Genomic DNA, 20,579 nt, shown 5'->3' on the forward strand with positions numbered 1-20,579 from the left:
GAAAAAAAATAGTTAACCTCTCGTGATTTGCCCTCCAACAAAAAAGGTAATAGGAAGAGGAGCCACACTCTCACAAACATCACCGCACTCTGAATCAGACTCACTGATGAAACGCAGAGAAAAACGCTAGCACAATAGACAACAACAAACATTTTGGTCACCAGAGGAATGCAACGCAATGACCATGCATTCTCTCGCCTCGCTTCTCTGCAGTGACCAAAACCAATCTGTCAGTGCACGAAGACAAATACAGAGTCCCGTATGTGAAGGTGAGTCATCCTCAAATGTGCCCCTCTTTTATCACGCAGATGTAGAATACTCTCTTGTGCAAAAGTCAGATTCCCAAAAAGTCTTCCCTTGTCCTGCCTTCAATAAGTTCCAAATATTACATTAAATTCCTTCTTCCCCAAGGGTTGCACGGAACGCTTTGTCACCAGTCCAGATGAAGTGATGGATGTGATAGATGAGGGAAAAGTCAACCGTCACGTCGCCGTCACAAGTGAGTTGCCCCGTTACGTGCCGTAAATGTTCAATTAAACCTGTGAAACGACGTGACGACCAACTTGTGTCTTTCCTCAGATATGAATGAGCACAGTTCACGTAGTCACAGCATCTTCCTGATCAACATCAAGCAGGAGAACGTAGAGACGGAGCAGAAGCTTAGCGGCAAGCTCTACCTGGTGGATCTTGCTGGGAGTGAGAAGGTAAGACATGCGGACATCACTTAAGCATCTGTGGAGAGGGGACAAACGTGAAATGAGGGATTTTTATTTATTTATTTATTTATTTATTTATTTATTTAATATTTATTTATTTATTTATTGTTTTTTCATTGTTTTTTTTATTTATTTATGTATTTATTTGTATTTTTATTATTTTTCATTTATACTATTTTATCCCATAATGAATGAGCCACCTTATAGAAATGAACAGTCTCCCAAAACACAATGATTCCACCTCCACCTCCACGCTTGATGTGCTTTTTACACATGACCGGGGATCAAAAATGTAAAAGTATTTCACGCAATAAAATGCACAGCATTCAAACTGCATTTCTATTACCATAATCGATAAACAACCATAACAATTCATAATTCATAATTTAGCAAGAACTCAATGAATAATTCCCCTGGTGTAAATTGCTTGAATATGATTTGAAATGACTTGCTTGCTTAGTATTTGATGTCGTTCATATCCAAGTGCAAATAAGAAAACATGCTTTGGGTTTTTTTGCAGTGTAAATCATTTGCAAGATGTTGCCTCAGTGGCACCGCAGGTCGTTCTGCATGTTCTGGCATCAACGCACAGACAAACAACATCGATGAACTTCAACCTCGTAAACGCAGAGAATTTTTTTTACAAATGACAACATTCGCTCACATTAATACGCTGAGGACAGACTGGCTCTTATTTTCAGTGGGGAGCTGCTAATGCCTCCCTGTGATGCAATATCATGTTCACTCTTTTAGCAATCCAATCGGTTTCTCTGTTGGAGACAAAACGACTTCTTTTTGGAGGGGAATTGGATTTTTTGTCATACCCCAAATAAAACATTTCTTACTGCTTCGAAAGTAGTGATACGGGAAGGAATCTTAAATAAGCTCCTATGTAGCAAATAAGTGCTGACGCTGCGTTTCCTCTGGGAATGAATGAGCTTCAGATGTAAACATTAAATCATTGATTTACAAAAAGCTGCTGGTCTACCTCGTTATCTGGCAAAAGAAGTTTCTCATTAAGTGTATCCAATTGGCATAAAGATAGGCTTCGTTCCCAATTAAAAATAAACCCAGAAAATATGTCGTGCACAAACACACTGAAAAACTGCTTGACACGTTATTAAAATGCAATTAAGTGTGGTGTTGTGGCACCAGATTCTTTAGTTATTAATGGAAAATACGATTTATGATTAGTTTTTTTTGTCAGACATGTATACAAAACTACATAACCCATTAAATGAAAGATGTTACCTACTCTGTCAGGTCAGCAAGACGGGAGCCGAGGGAGCCGTGCTGGACGAAGCCAAGAACATCAACAAGTCTTTGTCGGCCCTCGGCAACGTCATCTCGGCTTTGGCTGAAGGAACGGTACGTCTGGAGAACTCATCTGTAACTGTATTTTAATTTTGCCTATTATTTGCTCAATTTTCTTTTTTTCTGGTGACATTTTTTTGTTAGAAATTTGACAACCACTGTACTCATCCAACCAGAAATATTAACGTGTGGAATTTCTGTTTCCTCACCTCCAGTGAGCCCAGAATATAAAAAACAAAAAATACAAATTCTCACTGTACAAAAAAAATATAAAAATATAGGCAAATGTAAATAATAACGCTTTTGTCACAATTTAATAATCCATATGCTCACGCATGGAATAAAACAGTAAAAGAAAAAAAATGGATGTTAGCACAAAATGTCCCTTTGGCTGTCTTCAACCGAATCCTCTCTATTCATTCCCTCCCGTCTGTGCAGAAGTCCCACGTGCCGTACCGTGACAGCAAAATGACGCGCATATTACAGGACTCGCTGGGGGGCAACTGTCGCACCACCATGTTCATCTGCTGCTCCCCCTCCAGCTACAACGACGTTGAGACAAGGTCCACGCTCATGTTTGGCCAAAGGTGATCAAAAAGAAACAACCGGCAGCTCTGCCCCTTCTCGCTCAGCTTGACATAGCGCCCTGCGTGAAGGTTTTAAAAAGGCTAATCATCCAAACGTGTCCCAGTTTGTTAAGACAGGTCCTCGGTCTTCATCCTGCCGGTTGTATGACTAATGTCCCTGTGAAGTTGAAAATGTCGGGAAGCCTTTGTAATTGTGATCACATTATTTTTATAACTTGTGGGCTCACTCAACACCGGCACACTCATGCGGGCTTGACTTGTCAAGTCTAAGTCTGAGTCATGTTGAGGTTTAGTTTTTTTTCTGAACCGCTCAGTCCCCACGGGGGTCGCGGGCGTGCTGGAGCCTATCCCAGCCCTCATCGGGCAGTAGGCGGGGGACACCCTGAACTGATTGCCAGCCAATCGCAGCTAAGCAAGTCCCAAATCCTAAAATTGGCTCCACATGCAGACACTCACCTCTCTCATCTATCTTTGTACCTCCGTCATTAATTTAAAGAATCCGATGCACAAATTATGTGGTGAGGAATGTTTCAGAGTGAATCCCATCCATTTTGAATTCCTTAAAAGAGAAAATTAACATAGTTCCCCGCCGTCTTATTAAGACATCTCTGACCTTCTTCAGTCAATATGAACAAGGTCGGAGGATTTTATGACAAGATTACTAAATAACAGCTTCTCAAGCAACTCGAAATCTGAAGCCAAAAGTGAGTCCCATAAACACAAATTAAAAACTCATTTGTATTTTCACTCGTGGGTGCAGCACTTCATCACCAAAATTTTATAGATTGTGCACCAATCTAAACATGAGGAAAAGATTGACTTGGTCATTTAATTTCAGGCACACTGGAGCCCCAACTGTTTGAAAAAGTCAATATCATGATAGTTGCCCTTTATCTGCAAGTGTCTCCTATTCTTGCCCTTGTAAATTAGGCGTTTATTAATGAGCGAATGTTGGACTGGCTGTTTAACATTTGTGCAGCCGACTTTTTTTTTTTGTCCTCTTCTCGCCGTGCACCGTCAAACACGGTGGGCAGAAAGCCATTTTGCATGCTAATTAATGCCACGCTAGCTCATTTTAATTGAACGGCTCAAGCTGGAATAGCTTTGCTCTTTTGGTTTCCTCTGATCTTCTCTCCTCTCTATCCACTTTTGCCCTGATTATTATTATTTTTTTACTCTACCCATCCATCCAATTAGGGCAAAAACCATCCGAAACACAGTCACGGTGAACCTTGAGCTCACCGCCGAGCAGTGGAAGAGGAAGTACGAGAAGGAGAAGGAGAAGAACAGGTCACTGAAAGAGACCGTGCACAGACTGGAGGCGGAGTTAAACTGCTGGCGGAATGGTAACATTGAACTCATCACCTAAAAAGCACCAGATCACTCATGAAATGCAAAAGACTGAAAATTGTATGCCCATACGATATCATGCACTCATTTCACATCAAGTTCTGTAGGGATCGTCTTGGTTTTGAGAACGGTCACTATGACAAAAAAAAAAACTTATATTCAATTTCAATGTTTTCCTTTTAAGTACAGTAGTATTAAATTAAATTCTCTAAAACACACATTACCAAAAACATTTTTGGGGACGGATGGAACAGATTAATTTAATTCCCTTTCATTTCAATGGGCAAAGAAGATTTGAGATCCACTTTTTTTTTTTTTTTTTCTCAAGGCATCACTGTGATTCATAAAACTGCAGGAGTACACATTAAAGCACCTAATGAATCTGGTTGCTTTCTTTTACAAGCAGTCTAGTAAATTTGCAAAGCATATAAAAACAGTGATAAAGAAAATTTATTAGAGTGTCGGTCACAAAAAAACAAAAAAAAAAAACAACCAAGAAGCACCATCCGTCCAACATCATCAAGCACTTTACTGTGGACTCTTTCAATGATAGCAAACCTGCATTGTTTTACTGCCTCAAACAGGAGTGAACTCTACCCTGCTGGAAATGTTGTATTCTTACAGTTACTTAATGAGATGTGTTTATACTTGACAGAGCTATCGGGGTTAATCGCTCTAGAAAAGCCAACGGCGTATCAACACGCACACACGCATGCATACATAAACAATCTAACTCAGTCAGTGCAGTTATTCATTTACAAGCTCGCGTGCACACCTTTGACTTAAAATCAATGACAGTGTGGAAGTCTTCAGCAGTAGTTGGGGTTGGCTCGACATGGGGATTGTCCAATCAATCCGTTGCCTTCTTTCTCCACTTGAGCTGCTGTACACATCACATTTTTAATCATGGAAATGTTAATCACTGACAATGAAAGATAATTGGCACCAAATTAATTGTACGCAGTTATCGATACTGGCGCTTGCGTCGATTACAAGGTAATTATGCAAGGTTTCTTTTGCAAGTGGCGAGGACGAGCCAAATCTTATTTTCTCAGTGCTGTGTCCCAGGTGGCTTAGGTTGAGAAAAATTGGGTCAACCGTGGACTGGTTGCCAGTCAAGCGGCATTTCATTTTCTATAGTGCATGTCAGTCAGCCAAAAATTATACTTAAAAAAAGACTACTCTTAAAAACAATAATACTAGAAAACTATTTGAACAATTCAAATTTCTCCCCAAAAATACTCATTCACTGCCAGCCCAGTTAAAATCGATCAGTGGACGTCTATAGCCGTCATTGGCAGTCAATGAGTTAAGAGAATAAATTGAGTAATTGATTTTTGGTTAGAAAAGCGTTTTTGTGTGACCTTTCTGCGAAACAAAACAATTTTAAAGAGCACACACTCAGTAAATGAAATTGTAAATGAACGGAAATAAATGTCACCAGCTTTCCTTGGCAGAAGTAATAAATCAGCAAACCTACAGCTTCTTTCTGTACATCCAATTCCTCCGCGTCCCTTCCAGAATAGGAACACTTTTAATCTCCTTAATGGATCATTTTGACAGCATGTTTGGCTCCTCCTCTCATAAACGTCATCTGTGTCTACATTTGACCTCCATCCTCAAGCGCGTGGCCCCAAAAAAGTCATCCGTCGACTTGTCGCCTCCTTATTGATGATCCCATCTCCTAGCGGACAGCGGGGGGCGACCGGTGTCAGGTGTCACCCGAGGTGTATTGTCATCGCTATCGATCGCTTTGAGCGCATCTCACGCAGTGACTTGCGCATCGATCGTCCAGGTGGGACATCAGTCAACGCGTGTGCCTTGAAAGAAAGCCTCGCTTAAAAGGTGGCCCCAATAGCAGAAATGAAACCTCTTAACGGCAATGAGGACTCTCATGGGCCGTCTATTTGTTTTTATTGTATGATGCGATTACTGTTGTTGCTTCTGTCAAACTTGCATCATGCCTTCAGGTGAGGTTGGAAGAGCCTCAGAAGGCGAAGACGAGGACGAGATAGTGCCAGTGGCCGACTCCGAGGAGGCGGTGCTGGATATATGCAGCCCGTGTTCCCTGACCTCTTCCATCGTGGTGCACATTTCCGAGGAGGAGCGTCACAAGTATGAGGAGGAGATCCGGAAGCTCTACAAGCAGATGGATGACAAGGTGACACATTTATTTCAGGGAGTACCATTAAGCGCAGTCGACTGCATTAATGACTTTCAAGGTATGCACGTATGAAGAATGCGTGTGCATTATTCATGTTAATCGTCGTTTCCACACGCTTGTCGACCTCTGCGCCAGAGGAATTGAATGGAGTAAAGGGGATATAATGAGTATTAAGCTTGACATTTAGAACCTTAAAAGCTTTTACGTATCATGTGTGTGTATATACATCATAAAACACATTTGACATTTATGTGACATATAAAGGAAGCTTTGCTTCTACGTTTTAAAACAAATTGCAAAAAAAGTGTGCATTGATTACACAATAATAATATAGATGCATTCTGTGTGTCACCACTAAAGGATGCGGAGATTGGCTACCAAAGTCAGATTGTGGAGAAGCTGAAGGAGGAGATGCTAAAGCAAGATGAGGTAAAACAAAGACAAACACTCACTCATGTCAAAAGTATGTAAATCCAATGTAATTGCTTGAAAGTGGCTCTCACTCATGTCAAAAGTATGTAAATCCAATGTAATTGCTTGAAAGTGGCTCTGGATGTTCCTTCATTCTAGCTGATAGAGATTAAAACGAGAGTCAATGGGAAAATATTTTTGCACCCCAAATAGAAAGTACGACACAAAATGGGACAATAGATACACGAAACAATTGTATGCAACATTATCTGTGTAATATTTTATTTATTTTCTAAGCTTTCTTCCATTTTTTCCACCAATTTGATCTTTTTTTTATTTTCCAGTATTTTCTGTGGAAAATGCATTTTGAAATTTTAATCAGTTTTTTTTTTATACATACTTTTTGGGATTATATATTTTTTTCATCTATGTGGTATTTCAATGGCTGTTAATTGCACACATATTTTTCCTATTTACCAGCTGGCCCAGTCTGCGCCACGTGTGAATAGCAACTGAGCGAATTGGGCAGTGGAGTGACACAAAAACTGGAAGTCACAAAAAGTACTTGGAAATGTATTGCAATTTATTTGCCGCTCAGCTCCTCGTTAGAGAACAGCAAGTTGCTGAAGTGGACCTGAAATATTGGACAGTCAAAACTTCAGAGAAGGTCAAATTAAGTTGAAAAGAACACCAAGTGCATCCAACGTTTTTGCAAAATGGCAGTGCTTAACATTTTGCGGCTTTGACGGGCACAAGCGCAACCCATCCCTGCTTTGTCTGACTTACCGCCCACATTAACTTCAATTTACATCCATTGGGCCACCAAACAAGCAGTAAACTACTTCCTGGGAAGAGAAACACACGCGCATTTGCAGTCATTCAAAGGACTCTCGGCAGGGCTGCGAGAAAACAACACCAAATTTTTGCTTGCAGACTGTTAAATATCTGTTGGCATAAGCCTCACCATCGTTTGCCAGATACGCGCTAAAGCTTCTAATTAAGCAGGTCACAGGATGCACTTATGATTGTCTCGATGTCGCCAAGTTCCTGGCATCCTTCAGGGCTGACGGCGAGAAGGTGCAGTCAGAGCTGAGCCGGCTGCAGTCAGAGAACGAGTGCTCCAAGACGGAGGTGAAAGAGGTTCTGCAGGCCCTGGAAGAGCTGGCGGTCAACTACGACCAGAAGAGCCTGGAGGTGGAGGAGAAGAGCGGGCAGAATAAACTGCTGGCAGAGGAGCTCGCCAAGAAAATGGTGGGTGGATACTTCCCACTCACTCTATAGTGGGAGGAAATAAATTGAATGTTACACCTACGCAAGCTTTGGGAGCTATAGCGAGAGTTGTCTGGGGGTGAGGATCAATAACTGTGAGGAGTTCATTTTTAGCTATGTGACTAAATGGAGGCGCAGTACTCAGTTGTAACCTGCAGAGGCGCTGTTGGTTCACACTCTACTATAATTGTTTTTTTTTGTCAAAATTCTAACATGAATCCACAAATAACACTTATATACACATATACATATTAAGATTATACTCAGACGCACAAATAATGTTAGGAAATACAGTAATGAATCAATGGAATGTTCCCATACTCCAAAATGTTTATTAAAAATAAATCTGTGTCCAAAATACAACATTGTTTTGCAGTGGTTTAGTAACACCAAATCACGCAGAGCTGTTTCCAAAAGCGTCCGCTCTTAAATTGGCTGTCATTCTGTTGTGCAGCGAGCTGTGTTGTGAAAACGCTCTCCCACTAAAACTCCTTCATCTTCTTGGAAAAGTTTACTTGCAAAAGTGCAGCTCAAACTGCTCTTAATTTGACTTTTTCTTTCTCTTATCTCTTCTCAGCTCACCAAACGCAATTATGAACAATATCCGGCCGTCAGTAGAAGAGCCTTTTCTGCCTTTATTTGCACATAATGAGCAGTGATAGTCGCTCTCATCCCATTAGTGCTTAAATAGCACATCAATAAAGGGAGAAAAGCTCACAATGTGACTTCTCCATTTGAAGCTGCTGACTGACTGATGGAAAACAGTCGCAGGCGGCCAGTCCTGACTATTATTCACATCATCCCTTTGAATACCTATTTGAGCTCCTTTTAATACATTTTGCAAACGATGTCCTCACCGCAGAATTGGGCGATCGAGTCGGCCTGCCACGTAGCTTTCCTAACCTCCTTTTATATTTATTGAAAGTGACATTCATACTGCATATCATTGACAGCCACACGACTCCATTCTTAATGGACCCAATCTTACCGGCCTTTTTATTTTCTCACCCATTAGGCTCACAGTTTTTTTTTTTTAAGGTGTTCTCCATATGCTGTGTGTGATGTTTCTTTCATTTTACACCACCAAACTATAGCTGGGACTCGGATTTAAATGTGTTTATTGCAATTCGAGGTTTAGTTAGGCAAATTTGAATTGAGTCTATATTTGACACATTTTGTTGCAGTCAGTGTTAATGAGATCGTCATCGGTATCTGCATCTGTCGTTTTCACCTCAGCTGACACCATCTTGTTCTCACGGGGGCATCTTCTGATGCGGGCTGCTCGCCATCACTCAGTGTCGCTGCCGCTCTGGTGCGCTTCCAATCCGTACTGACAGCACTATCGCTCACCTCATTCATCATCCTCGTAATCTTGCGTAACCTTCGCTTAATCTCCATTTTTCATATAATAATCTCAATTTCAGTTAATTATAAATCCACTGAGTCATGTAGGAAAAGAAAATCCTGATGGAGATGAAGTGATTCTGATTCTGATTCTGATTCATATCTTTATTTCGAACATCCAAAACAAAAAGAAAATTAAGCAAAACAGATAGCACTTGAAGTGCCATATATAAGTCCATACAACAAACAAAAAATAAACCAACAAACAGAAAGAATAATTATTTTAAATAAAATAAATAATAATAATAATACATAAATAAATAGACCAATAAAGAATGCTCGAAAAGGAGTAGGAGGAAGCATAGCTTTTTAGATTCCTACCCCTTTTTCACTTTATCCATTAAACCAGTGATTCAAGTGGATGATGCTGTGTTTTAAGAGGTTGGTTAGCATTACTGTAGATGGATGATTATGATGCTTTGAGATGTCATACAAATTACAAAATGGCAGAATAATCTCTTTAAATCCATTACTCCTGTCGTAAGTGATGCTCATCTCCAAATTAAATGACACGCCATCAATAAAAGGAAGTAGAATGGCCCCGGTGAAGCCATGAACATCCTTTTTCCAGCAAGCTCTTGTCGTTTGTTAGGTCGAATCATTTGTTTATTTCCATGTAATATAGTCCCGAGCGTATTTTCATTGCAGCCTTGATATTTCATCAAATACATGCAATTGGAGCAAGGCCAATGCACTGCATGCAGTCAGTTGCATATTTATAAATTCCTCTGTGTAGAATCTCTGACATTAGTGCCGTACTGATGAGCTCAGAGGGAAGTTGTGATGATATTATGAATACCACTTGAGTTCCAGGCAGGACATGGCCTGCTGCAATATGGCAATGTAGCCTCCTTTATAAAGATTTCTTCATTCACTGCCAGAATACAATGCTCGTCTCTCAAGGTACCAATGTTAGTTCTTTGAGAAATTTAGGGCCCCCCGGGCCTGTGCCGACCAAACTGCTTACATCACTCCCTATCTTGCACGCTCGCCGTATTGATTTTCTATTTAGCGGTCGTAAACTTTAGCAGTTTGCATTTCTAGGAAGTGATAGCTCTTCATTTTAATCTCATTTTATGTTTCTTCCCTGGCAGGAAAGAAAAGGCCATTTTGTCGGTGTGAGCTCTTACATCCCTATTTATCGGCACCGAAACGAGTTGCAACCATTTGTAGAGTCACACATTGTCACATGGGCTAGGTCGAATTTAGTTTGTCTTTCACAGACACTGTGCTTTGTATCCTTCTATCCCCAACAGACTCGTCTAGTGGCATTGGAGGCGGAGCTTTCCCACATCCAGGAGGTGAGCCGCCACCAGCGGAAGCGCATCGCCGACGCTCTCAACGGGCTAATGAGGGACTTGAGCGAGTTCGGCGCCATCGTGGGCGCTCGAGACATCAGGCTGGTGAGATCGGACGTACATGTGCATTGGTGGATGAAAGGAAAACACATGACACGCATTTAAAATTCTCCAAAAATGGTTTATATTTATAGGTGAGCTTTTCAAATATTCATCAACCTCATGCAGCTGTATCAAAGTTGCACACATTGAATTATTTAACATACTGGTCTTCCTTTTTTCTATCATATTACTCTGTGTACAGCAAACCTTTAAAATCACACACAATATGTGCACCGATGGAATTGATTGAATTTTATCGCTGTCTTGTGAAAATGGATTTTTATCTTTCCTCCGCGGAGTATTCCAGACTGTCCATTAACTTCCTGACTTCAATCACCTTTGCTTGTGTGTGCAGTCCACAGAGATCACCGGCATCATCGAGGAGGAGTTCACGCTGGCCCGCCTCTATATTAGCAAGATCAAGTCAGAGGTGAAGTCCATGGTGAAGCGCTGCCGCCACCTGGGAAGCCTTCAGGCCGACTGCCAGCGCAAGATGGAGGAGACGGGCAGGGAAATGTCCTCCTGCCATCTCCTTGTCGCACAGGTGGGATGCGAGTAACAATCGCCGCATAGCAGCACACTGCAACATATTCATACGTCTTCTCTCAAATGCACTATGTTATAGTGAGAAAGTCAGCGTTTATTAATTTAACTTACAATTACACTAGTGTGAGATCATAGGTGTCAAACTCCAGGCCCGGGGGCCATATACAGTCCGCCACATCATTTATGTAGCACGCAAAGACAAATTGCGTCATTACTAAAATTACAAATTGTCTTCACCTTAAAAAAAAAAAAAAATTGAAATATTGCTTGCAATTTTTACAGCGATGCGGCCCGCGTCAAAAAGGAGTTTGACACCCCTGTGGTTAAATATGCGTAAATAACCCTGAAGATGCTGGGTTATAGTTGGGGGTTGGACATGCAAATGTTTGGCTAGCTCTGGGCATTGGCAGCCCACACCACAGAACAAACATGCACGTGCATCAGTTTCCATATTTAATGGTCAATTCATCGCTTAGCACAACGGGAGAACACAACGGCCTTGCGTGTCCAGCATAAGTTAATGCTTCATCACACTGAGTGTAAGCAAGCAAATTCGCCCGACTCCGAGCCAAAATAATTCTCCAAAGTGGCTAATGTGCGGGAAACGCTCCCGCTGATTAGCTGCGGAGGTGTAACAAATACTCAAGTTGTGACAGGAGCAAAATATCTTCAAGTGGAAAAGGTTTGCGTGAGTCCATTTGCAAGTCACGGTCGACACTAATAATGGCCTACACTCTAAAAGGCGCACTTCCATTTATCGCCAGGTACATTATCCCCTTAAAAATGTTGCCGCCTTTAAATAGATGTTCTGTCATCTCTGCAGTTGAGTAAATAGGTTGGTCATTATGCTGCTGCACGGTGCACACCTCGTCGAGCTTGTTATTGGATTTTGAAGTGACTGTGTGTCACGTCAAGAAAAGAGCAAATTTATTCCTCATTCCTGTTCAAAATGGTAAACCATTGAGTGCTCACAGAAATGGAAAGAATCCATATGAAAGCACTTTACGGTGCTAGATGGTATCCATATGCACGGATGTATAATTTATGGCGGCTATCGTGGACGAGTCGACACGCAAAAGAATCATTTGTGGCAGTCCTAGGTGAGAATTGTTACTTCCGTAACCTACACGGAGTGGGTTAGTGCTCAACATGTTATGCATAAAATGTGCATGTAGATAATGAAACCTGAATTGAAAATGTGTGTGTGTGCATGTGTGTCACTATAGTCAATAAAATCTCATTTCGTATTCTTTGCACTGAGTGTTAATCCTTCCATGCATATAAGATCTCCCGTCCTTTCCACCGCACAGAACATATTTACAATTGTTACGCTGACAGAATTTGAGGGTTTTAATCATTGTCTCGGAGGGCGTCTCAAATTGCTCGTTCTGGTTTCTTTCCAGCACGAGGCCAAGATCCGTTTGCTGACCGAGTACGCTCAGGACGTGGAACGCAAGAGAAGGCAGCTGGAGGAAAACTACGACTCCCTAGCGGAGGAGCTGGCTCGAGTCCAAACTCAAGGTACAGCAGTGTTTTGACAAAGATGGTTGACTTTGGATGATGATGGGTCCACCCTGCACTGGCCACCAATAAATTGCAGGATACAACATTAACACTGGACTTTATTATAATTATTAAAGCCACATTTTTATTCAGTCCAGGTGTAATTAGTGCTCAAAAAATAGGTGCCAGTGAGGATAAAAAGTGACTTTTATAGTAGAACACTGCAACTCATTAGTCCCTGAAAAGCAAATCTAATTAGACGCGACATCAACATTTACTTTTACACGTGCTGTGTTTACAGCTTTACTTGCTGGCTCAGGATGACAGATAAGAAATGAAAGAGCAGCAATCAAACAGGTATTTGGCGAAGGAAGGTCCTATTGATATCTGTCGAGCGAGTAAAACAGATTTAAGATGTGATTAATCAGCACTGAGAACAAATCCAGTCCAGGCAGACGTCAGCAGCGAATAGACAGCACAATGTGTGACTTCTTTACCAGTCAATTAGATGACATGCATAAAGTCAATTTTATTTACCTTTATTCACAAAAAAATGTCTCAAAGGGCTTCACATGCCCACAGTTGATGAACTTAATGATACCGTTGGGATAATGTGTAGGAGGCAATAAAAGTCAAGAAAATGAATAGAATGATGACGGGGGGAAAAAAAAAGCTGTTGTTCCTGAGGGCCTCCTTTCACAGAAACTCAACTGGTGGATTAGTTTGAGGAGCAGTCGAATCAAATCAATACATTGGCTACTCCGCTACTAAAAAATCTGTTTTCTTAATTGGCAGTTTTGGTGGAAATACTTTAAACTGCAGAAATCTTTGAAGTTTTATTGTGCATTGAAACAGTTCAGAAAATGGATGGGTGGATGGATGGATGGATGGATGGATGGATGGATGGATGGATGGATGGATGGATGGATGGATGGATGGATGGATGGATGGATGGATGGATGGATGGATGGATGGATGGATGGATGGATGGATGGATGGATGGATGGATGGATTACTGCTGAGTATTAGTCAGTGTATATGTGTGAAAGTTTGTGTGTATATGTGTGTGTGTGTGAGTGTGTGTGAGACAAAAAAAAATGCCAGAATCCCTCCCGGAACCATGAAGATAACACTGCATGGTGGGAAGGGGCGCCACTCAACAACCAGGAAATCCAATCGTGTGCATGTGTGTCTTACAGAAACCACGTCACACTTGACCAGCGAGGAGAATAGCTCCGCCCAGGGATGCCATGACATCCAGGTAACCATGACAACAACAAAAGAAATTAACCTCAAGCAGCGGCCATTTTTCACATCGCTATCAGCTAGCGACCGGCTGCTGGTGTTTATTTGTGTGTGTGTGTGTATATGTGTGTGTGTTTTGCTTTACTCCAACTGCATGGGCTTTGTTTGTATTCCATCTGTGTTCCACGTATCGCTTCTGTGCACATCCAAACCGATCCGCTATTTGTTCCCTATTGTGTAAACAACACCACCTGCGTCATAAGTGCATAGTAATTTATTTCTATCTTAACCAATTTTAAAAACGTTAAACTTCACACATGAAGAAAAAACGAGTTCTGCTCGAAATGATCAACAAAGTACACAAAACGATATTCCCACCAACAAGCTTAATGGAGTCTTTTTCCCCAAACCAGAAATCCATCTTAGTGGCAAAAATGGCACTATGAGAGGTTGCATGGTGCCTGCCTCAGGGTAAGAAAGAGCAGTAGCAGACCTAAAACCCGCTAAAATCCTTTCACACTGCCTGTCAAAGCAGATTTTTCCACCATCTTTTTGCTCTGTTTTGTGTGAGACGTGATCACAGTGTGAAAAAGTCACGTATGCTTCCAAAATGGTCGTCAAAAAAATGGTAGTCAATTATTTTGGTACACTTTTCAACTTTATATTTATATATTCATTATTATATTATTCAGATATATTTTATTATATATACTATTTTATTCATTAGTATATTATTTAGATATATTATATTAATAATACTCTTCATGTATTATGTATATGTTCTCTGAAAAACCAAACCCAAGTGAAATATCTGCTCAGTGGTCTTAATTGTTCTTCCTCTTTCAGAAGGTTCTGGAGCATCAGCTTGAAACGCATCGCACGGCACGCAATGAGCAGCTCGGCCACCTCCGTGACAAGATCAATGAGCAGCAGAGGATCATCAACGACTTAACCCAGTCAGTGCCTCCTTTAGGAAATTCATCACCTTCTCCCGATATAAAGAGATGTAGTCAAAATGCCAATAGGAGTAGTAGTCATCTGTTAATAGAATATGATCAAATTATAAGATACTATAAAATGTCATTTTGTGTGTTTTGTTCAGCTGGAACCAGAAGCAGGAACTGGAGCTGGCGCAACTGCACGACGACTATGAGCGTCTCCGCGGTCGTGAGCATCAAAAGAGCAGACAGCTGGAGGAGCTGACGTGAGTCGCCTCTTTCGTTTTTTTTGTTGTTTTTTTTTTGGGCCGGCATTCAAACTCTTGCCCTGATGGGAAAGCCAGCGGGCCATCTGCCTTTTTTGTTTTGTATCCTCCATTTTAGTCCCATTCATGTTTCTATATTTCTGTCATTTTCTCAACAGTAGTCAGAAGCAACCTAATGACCTGAAAAAGCCTTGGGCACGAAAAAAAAAAGAATTCCAGGTCTTATCCTTTGAAAAATTCCTATAAGAGAATGAGTTCAAATGAGGTCCAATTAGAAGTGTGTGTGTGTGTGTGTGTGTGTGTGTGTGTGTGTGTGTGTGTGTGTGTGTGTGTGTGTGTGTGTGTTTGGGGGCGCAAGGGCCCGTTAATGGCTGCTCACAGTTTTAATTATTGCAGTGACTGTCGTCGTATACAACGACGTCCTCATGTAGCTAAATAATAAACTGTAACGACCCCACTTTACAATAAGCGCCTTGGTAAGTGATCAATAAAGACGTTTACAATGTTGTAGAATATTAATAACAGTTATAAATGGCTTTCTATGGTGGTGGCTCACTTTCAAGAAATTTTAAGCCACCGTTTCTCCGTCCGTCCTCACACACTGATGAAATCGGGGTTTATTTTAATATTGCATCTTTCCAAAGTCAGGGAAATTTTTCCCATCCGTTTCTCAGCTGCCAAGTATAGGCTGACCATTTCAGCACATTGCATCACAGATTTGTTCATTCCTTAAAAAAAAAAAAAAAACATCAGACGTCCAACTTGGAATGGAAGTTAATTGTGAATTCTCCATCTTCCTGGCTAGATTTCTCCACGAGAGACACGAGCAGTCCAAGCAGGACCTCAAAGGCCTGGAAGAGACAGTGGTAAGTCTTGGATCACCTCTGCGGTCACCGACAGACCATATGCTAATTTTTTTTCCATTTGTAGGCCCGCGAGCTGCACACTCTCCACAATCTTCGCAGGTTTTTTGTCCAAGACCTTACCACTCGCGTTAGAAAGGTAAACCATAATAATGAGAAGAAATAAAGGTTTATGGCCATCTTTCTTTTGGCCTAGCTTGTAGTGAATATAATGTTTGTTGCTTTTACCGGCAGAGTGCAGAGATGGAGCGTGACGGAAGCGGCGGGTACATCACCCAGAAGCAAAAGATTTCCTTTTTGGAGAATAACCTTGACCAGCTAACAAAGGTCCACAAGCAGGTAATTGCAGCCGGGTTGTACAATTTAAAATGAGAACATAGCGTACGGGCTGTATTGCACTCAAGCCCGAAACGACACCTTTGGAAAAAAAACAAAAAAAAACTCAAAGGCAAATAAATTAAAAGTTAGCGTGCTGTGTAAGCCTGCGTTGTCGCCGTGTTCCTTTGGGTGAAAGCATCTCTCAGGATCATCAATCAGCCGTGCACAGTGGATTTACCCAAGCGTCTCCTTGGGAAAATAAATATATAAATTCATTAAAAAATAAAGCACAGCAGCAAGGTGCCTTCAGGGAAACCAAGCAGCACAGAAGAAATTGCTGCTCGGATTTTTGTCAAAGCAAATGAATTCATCCTCAAGCAGATTCACACAAGACACTTTCTCCTTTGTGCTCAACATTGGAAATAGTTCCAAACTCAGACTTTAACCTTCAATAAACTTTAACGAAGCACAATGTCACTGTAAGGGTACTTATCATATTAACAGTTTAACATAACAACAGGGAAAGACACAAAACCTTAACTTTGATGCAATCGCTCTCAAATAATCAAAATAATCTTACCATGTACGAGTTATGTCTCGGTAAAATTTTTAATGATACGACTTCTATTGTGGCCGGCATAAACAAATGTAGTGGACTTTGAGGCCGGAGTTGTTCATAATGACTGCCGCAGTGATCTAATCGTACTGTGACTTGCCTCCTGCTGATGCCGGAGGAATTGAGCACCAACTCAGTGGTCGTAAATCAACAAACTCCAGGACTAAGCACGGCGCTCTCTGCACTGCAGTTACACCAAAGCTGCAAACCGCTTTTGCATACGGCACACACGGTGGCTCAATACTGTATGAAATGGGGGTTACCCGAGGTTAGACACTAGAACTGTACAATCCCTGTCTCCTTTTTTAACGACACTGCGATAAATCACACCAAGAGCAATTACTTCAGCTATATTCTTTATCAAATGTACCCCTTAAAAAAGTCTTTAAAATCACCTTACTTGCTTGTCGACAAATGTCATTGTCCTAAAACCAGTTGTAAAAATATGATATGCCTTGACCAAGGCGTTTAATTGACTCCGTATTCCAAATCATGTTTCCCTCTTGAAATGAATGGTAATGCCATTAATTCGTCACAGGACCTTCCGAAAAAGTAAACAAAAATATTCCTGATGTGTTTCATAATAAGAACAACACTCCACAGTAATAAATTTAGTGAAGGTAGGCAGGGCAGTATAACCTAAGGTGAGTAGAGTAGCCAATGTTACTCAAGAATATTGTTACTTTGGACAATAGGACTTAAATAGAAGCAAAACCAATAGTCCTTGAAATGATTACTTGAGTAAGAATGAACAAATATTCTGTGGAAAGAAACCGACTCAAGTACTATATGACTGCATGATGTAAAAAAATAATGAATGAAAATGAAATTTCTTTTTCCTTGTTTCTGTAACCCATGTTGATTTTCCGAGATGCCTTTGTTGTTTGTGTCGCAGCTAGTACGCGACAACGCCGACCTCCGATGTGAGCTCCCAAAGCTGGAAAAGCGTCTTCGCTCTACGGCCGAGCGAGTCAAGGCGTTGGAGGGCGCCCTGAAGGAGGCCAAAGAGGGAGCCATGAAGGACCGACAGCACTACCAGCAGGAGGTGGAGCGCATCAAGGACGTCATGATGAGAGCCAGGCATCCCTTCCGCCGACCTCACGCCGCACATATCGGTACCTTGCATTCGCTAAATTCAAAGCTAAGTGCTCAAGTGCTGGTTGGGAACTATAGTGGAGGTTCCACTACATTCCAAAGATCACAAAACTTGCACAATGTGATCACGGAGCAGTGATTATTTCTAAAATATTCATTGGAAAGGAAAAAGCAGAATCAAAACATTTGGTTGCTGAAAATGCGCAGGCCTGTCTCAAACTTAGGATATAGTGAGAGTTATTGCAAAGTAGTGATACATAAATACATATACTACATTATTAAAAATGGATACCGAGTTTCATCTAATTGCTATGTAGATTATAATAGAACATAAGAGATGACATGTGATTATTAACTTTTCGTGTGATGCCTGCTGTCTGAGTGTTTCATCATCCTCGCAGCTGATAATTGCTCTTGAATTGCACCGTGAGAAAGCTCTCAGTGTGTTTGTATGTGTGTATGTGTGTTATGAATTTCAATAAGATTTGAAAAGGAAAAGCAGCCAAAACTGAAAATTGCTTTTTTTTGATACAGTTCAAGGATGGACTAGAGTGGTCTTGTTTATTTGAAGATGTTATCCATCATGTATTTTATTTCCTGCAAAGCAACAGTGGTCTTACAATGTGGCCACCCATAAACAAGTGCATGAGCAAAAAACACTTTTAGAGAAAACAAGAATTGTGTTATTTTAACCATGGAGGCACAGATGTTTGGGTAGCTTCAACTCTGTATTTATTTGAGGTAAGGCATTTATTTTATATATGATATACAATTATATTTATAGTTTAATAAATTTTATTTATTTATTTATTTATTTTTTTTTTTTATTATTTTTTTTTTTTTTTTTTTTTTTTTTTTATTGAAGTGAATGACACGCCGGGCTTATATTTAAGCAGATGTGCCTGTTCATTATCATCATATATTGATGTTAATTTTGCCTTTTACAAATGTCCATCTAAGCATGTTTTGTCTTCAACAGCCAAGCCAGTGCGTCCCGGCCACCACTCGCCCACGCACGCCATCTTCACCCGCGGCCTCAGCGAGCACCCGGTTTCAATGGGTTCCGATGCTCCCCGCAGCAACCCGGCAGCTTCACAAGCTGCCGCCTTGGCACCGGAAAGTGATCGCTCCGCCTTGGAAACCAACCAGAATCAACCCGCCGGATGCTTGGACCACCAAAATAATGCCCAGGACATGTGAGTAAGAGAGAGGAAGTGTGACTGCCTCACACTTGACACACATTAACTCCATTAACAAATTGTGTGCAGCTCTGTACACCGATGTAAATGTGAGTGTAATGCAAAAACAAAAACAACAGAAGGAACCAGTGCAGCGCGAAAGAAACATCCAACAGCCTTTAAACAGCCTCTCGCAAGCTCTCTAAATGGAGCCAGAGCAATAACAAATGTCTTGAGGATTTTTTTATTGCATAATTACTCACACCCTTTTAACTGTTCCTGGTGAAACTCTTTTGCATTCATTTATTTCCCAATAAGAAAACAAACAAAGATTTTGTTACAGTGTTTACCGGGAAAATTGTTGACTGCACTTTGCCGTTTCAGCTTTATTGCAACAAGAACTGACTTCACCTCATAATGACAATTGGAAAAATGTATTTATTTATTAGTCTAATCATTTATTTAAACCAAAAGTAAAACAAGAAATCGCAAGCATTTGCACTACGTGTACATATGTACTACATACATTCATATACATACATACTTCTATATTTACATTTCATATATGTATATACATATATATGTTATTTCATTGTTTTTATAGGAAAAACTACTCCTTGCATTTATCCGTTTCTTTTTGAATGTCATTGAATGTGTTCCCGTTTACACAAAAGCGAAGCAGGTTTTTTTTTTTTACCCAGACTGTGCAAAATGTGTAGTGTGATGTTTTTTGTGTTTTTTTTGCCGACTGTTACATTTCCGCTGCTTTGTGTTCTGCTGATGCACAAATCAAATCTGAAGACTTTGTGATTGCTTATGTGCCTCTCATCTCGCCGTTTGTAGGCCTCCGCCTCGTCAAGCCGACACTGCCGAGATGCTCGATTCAGAAAACGGTGAGCTTCCAACCTCACGGAGCCGGTTCAGATAAACGAAGTGTGTCGTATATGTCACGGGAGTCTCACTCAGAAAGTTCTTCTCAGCAACATTGCCTCCTTTTTTTATTTTGGTCACGGTGACCAATGTGGTAGAGTCCATACTTTCTCACAATACATGCATGCCACCCAGAGACATTTCATGGATGACGTCCATGATACGAGGTTGGCAAAGGCTTCTGGAAGAAACAGATAAGAGTGGCTCTGTCAGTCCATATCTGGCTCTGAGCAAATAATGGCGGTTGCTCAGTAACAGTCCAAAGTGAAGCAAAGTTGGCACGCCGGAACTGGATTTAGCTTTTTTTGTAGCTAGGCCATTAGACATAGCCCTCAGTGTGAAGCGATGCATTCTACATGAACGTATACGACAGCCGAACGTCCCAAAGATGGAAAAAAAATATTTGAAATCTTGGAATCATATTGAGATGTCACACTCATTAAAAATGGACTATAAATAACGTTAT

The 20,579-nt window shown here is 40.9% G+C and overlaps 1 protein-coding gene across 1 annotated transcript in view; it reads left to right on the top strand.

Annotated features, from left to right (window-relative positions):
• The window catches only part of kif5ab (kinesin family member 5A, b), a 40,987-nt gene that overhangs the window by 16,158 nt on the left and 4,250 nt on the right, over positions 1-20,579 (top strand). Inside the window, exons 6-26 of the mRNA XM_085923824.1 lie at positions 214-269; positions 412-499; positions 580-704; positions 1,980-2,084; positions 2,469-2,617; positions 3,815-3,963; positions 5,938-6,128; positions 6,492-6,560; positions 7,587-7,793; positions 10,472-10,618; positions 10,971-11,159; positions 12,565-12,682; positions 13,864-13,925; positions 14,756-14,865; positions 15,012-15,113; positions 15,919-15,979; positions 16,044-16,115; positions 16,211-16,315; positions 17,806-18,025; positions 18,985-19,201; positions 20,027-20,076. Of these exons, the coding sequence (XP_085779950.1) occupies positions 214-269; positions 412-499; positions 580-704; positions 1,980-2,084; positions 2,469-2,617; positions 3,815-3,963; positions 5,938-6,128; positions 6,492-6,560; positions 7,587-7,793; positions 10,472-10,618; positions 10,971-11,159; positions 12,565-12,682; positions 13,864-13,925; positions 14,756-14,865; positions 15,012-15,113; positions 15,919-15,979; positions 16,044-16,115; positions 16,211-16,315; positions 17,806-18,025; positions 18,985-19,201; positions 20,027-20,076 (2,592 nt within the window). The remainder of the gene's footprint in view (positions 1-213; positions 270-411; positions 500-579; positions 705-1,979; positions 2,085-2,468; positions 2,618-3,814; positions 3,964-5,937; positions 6,129-6,491; positions 6,561-7,586; positions 7,794-10,471; positions 10,619-10,970; positions 11,160-12,564; positions 12,683-13,863; positions 13,926-14,755; positions 14,866-15,011; positions 15,114-15,918; positions 15,980-16,043; positions 16,116-16,210; positions 16,316-17,805; positions 18,026-18,984; positions 19,202-20,026; positions 20,077-20,579) is intronic.

This window comes from Syngnathus leptorhynchus, chromosome 11 (genome assembly GCF_054491065.1).
Source record: "Syngnathus leptorhynchus isolate UIUO chromosome 11, UIUO_Slep, whole genome shotgun sequence".
In the NCBI taxonomy this organism is placed as follows: Eukaryota; Metazoa; Chordata; class Actinopteri; order Syngnathiformes; family Syngnathidae; genus Syngnathus; species Syngnathus leptorhynchus.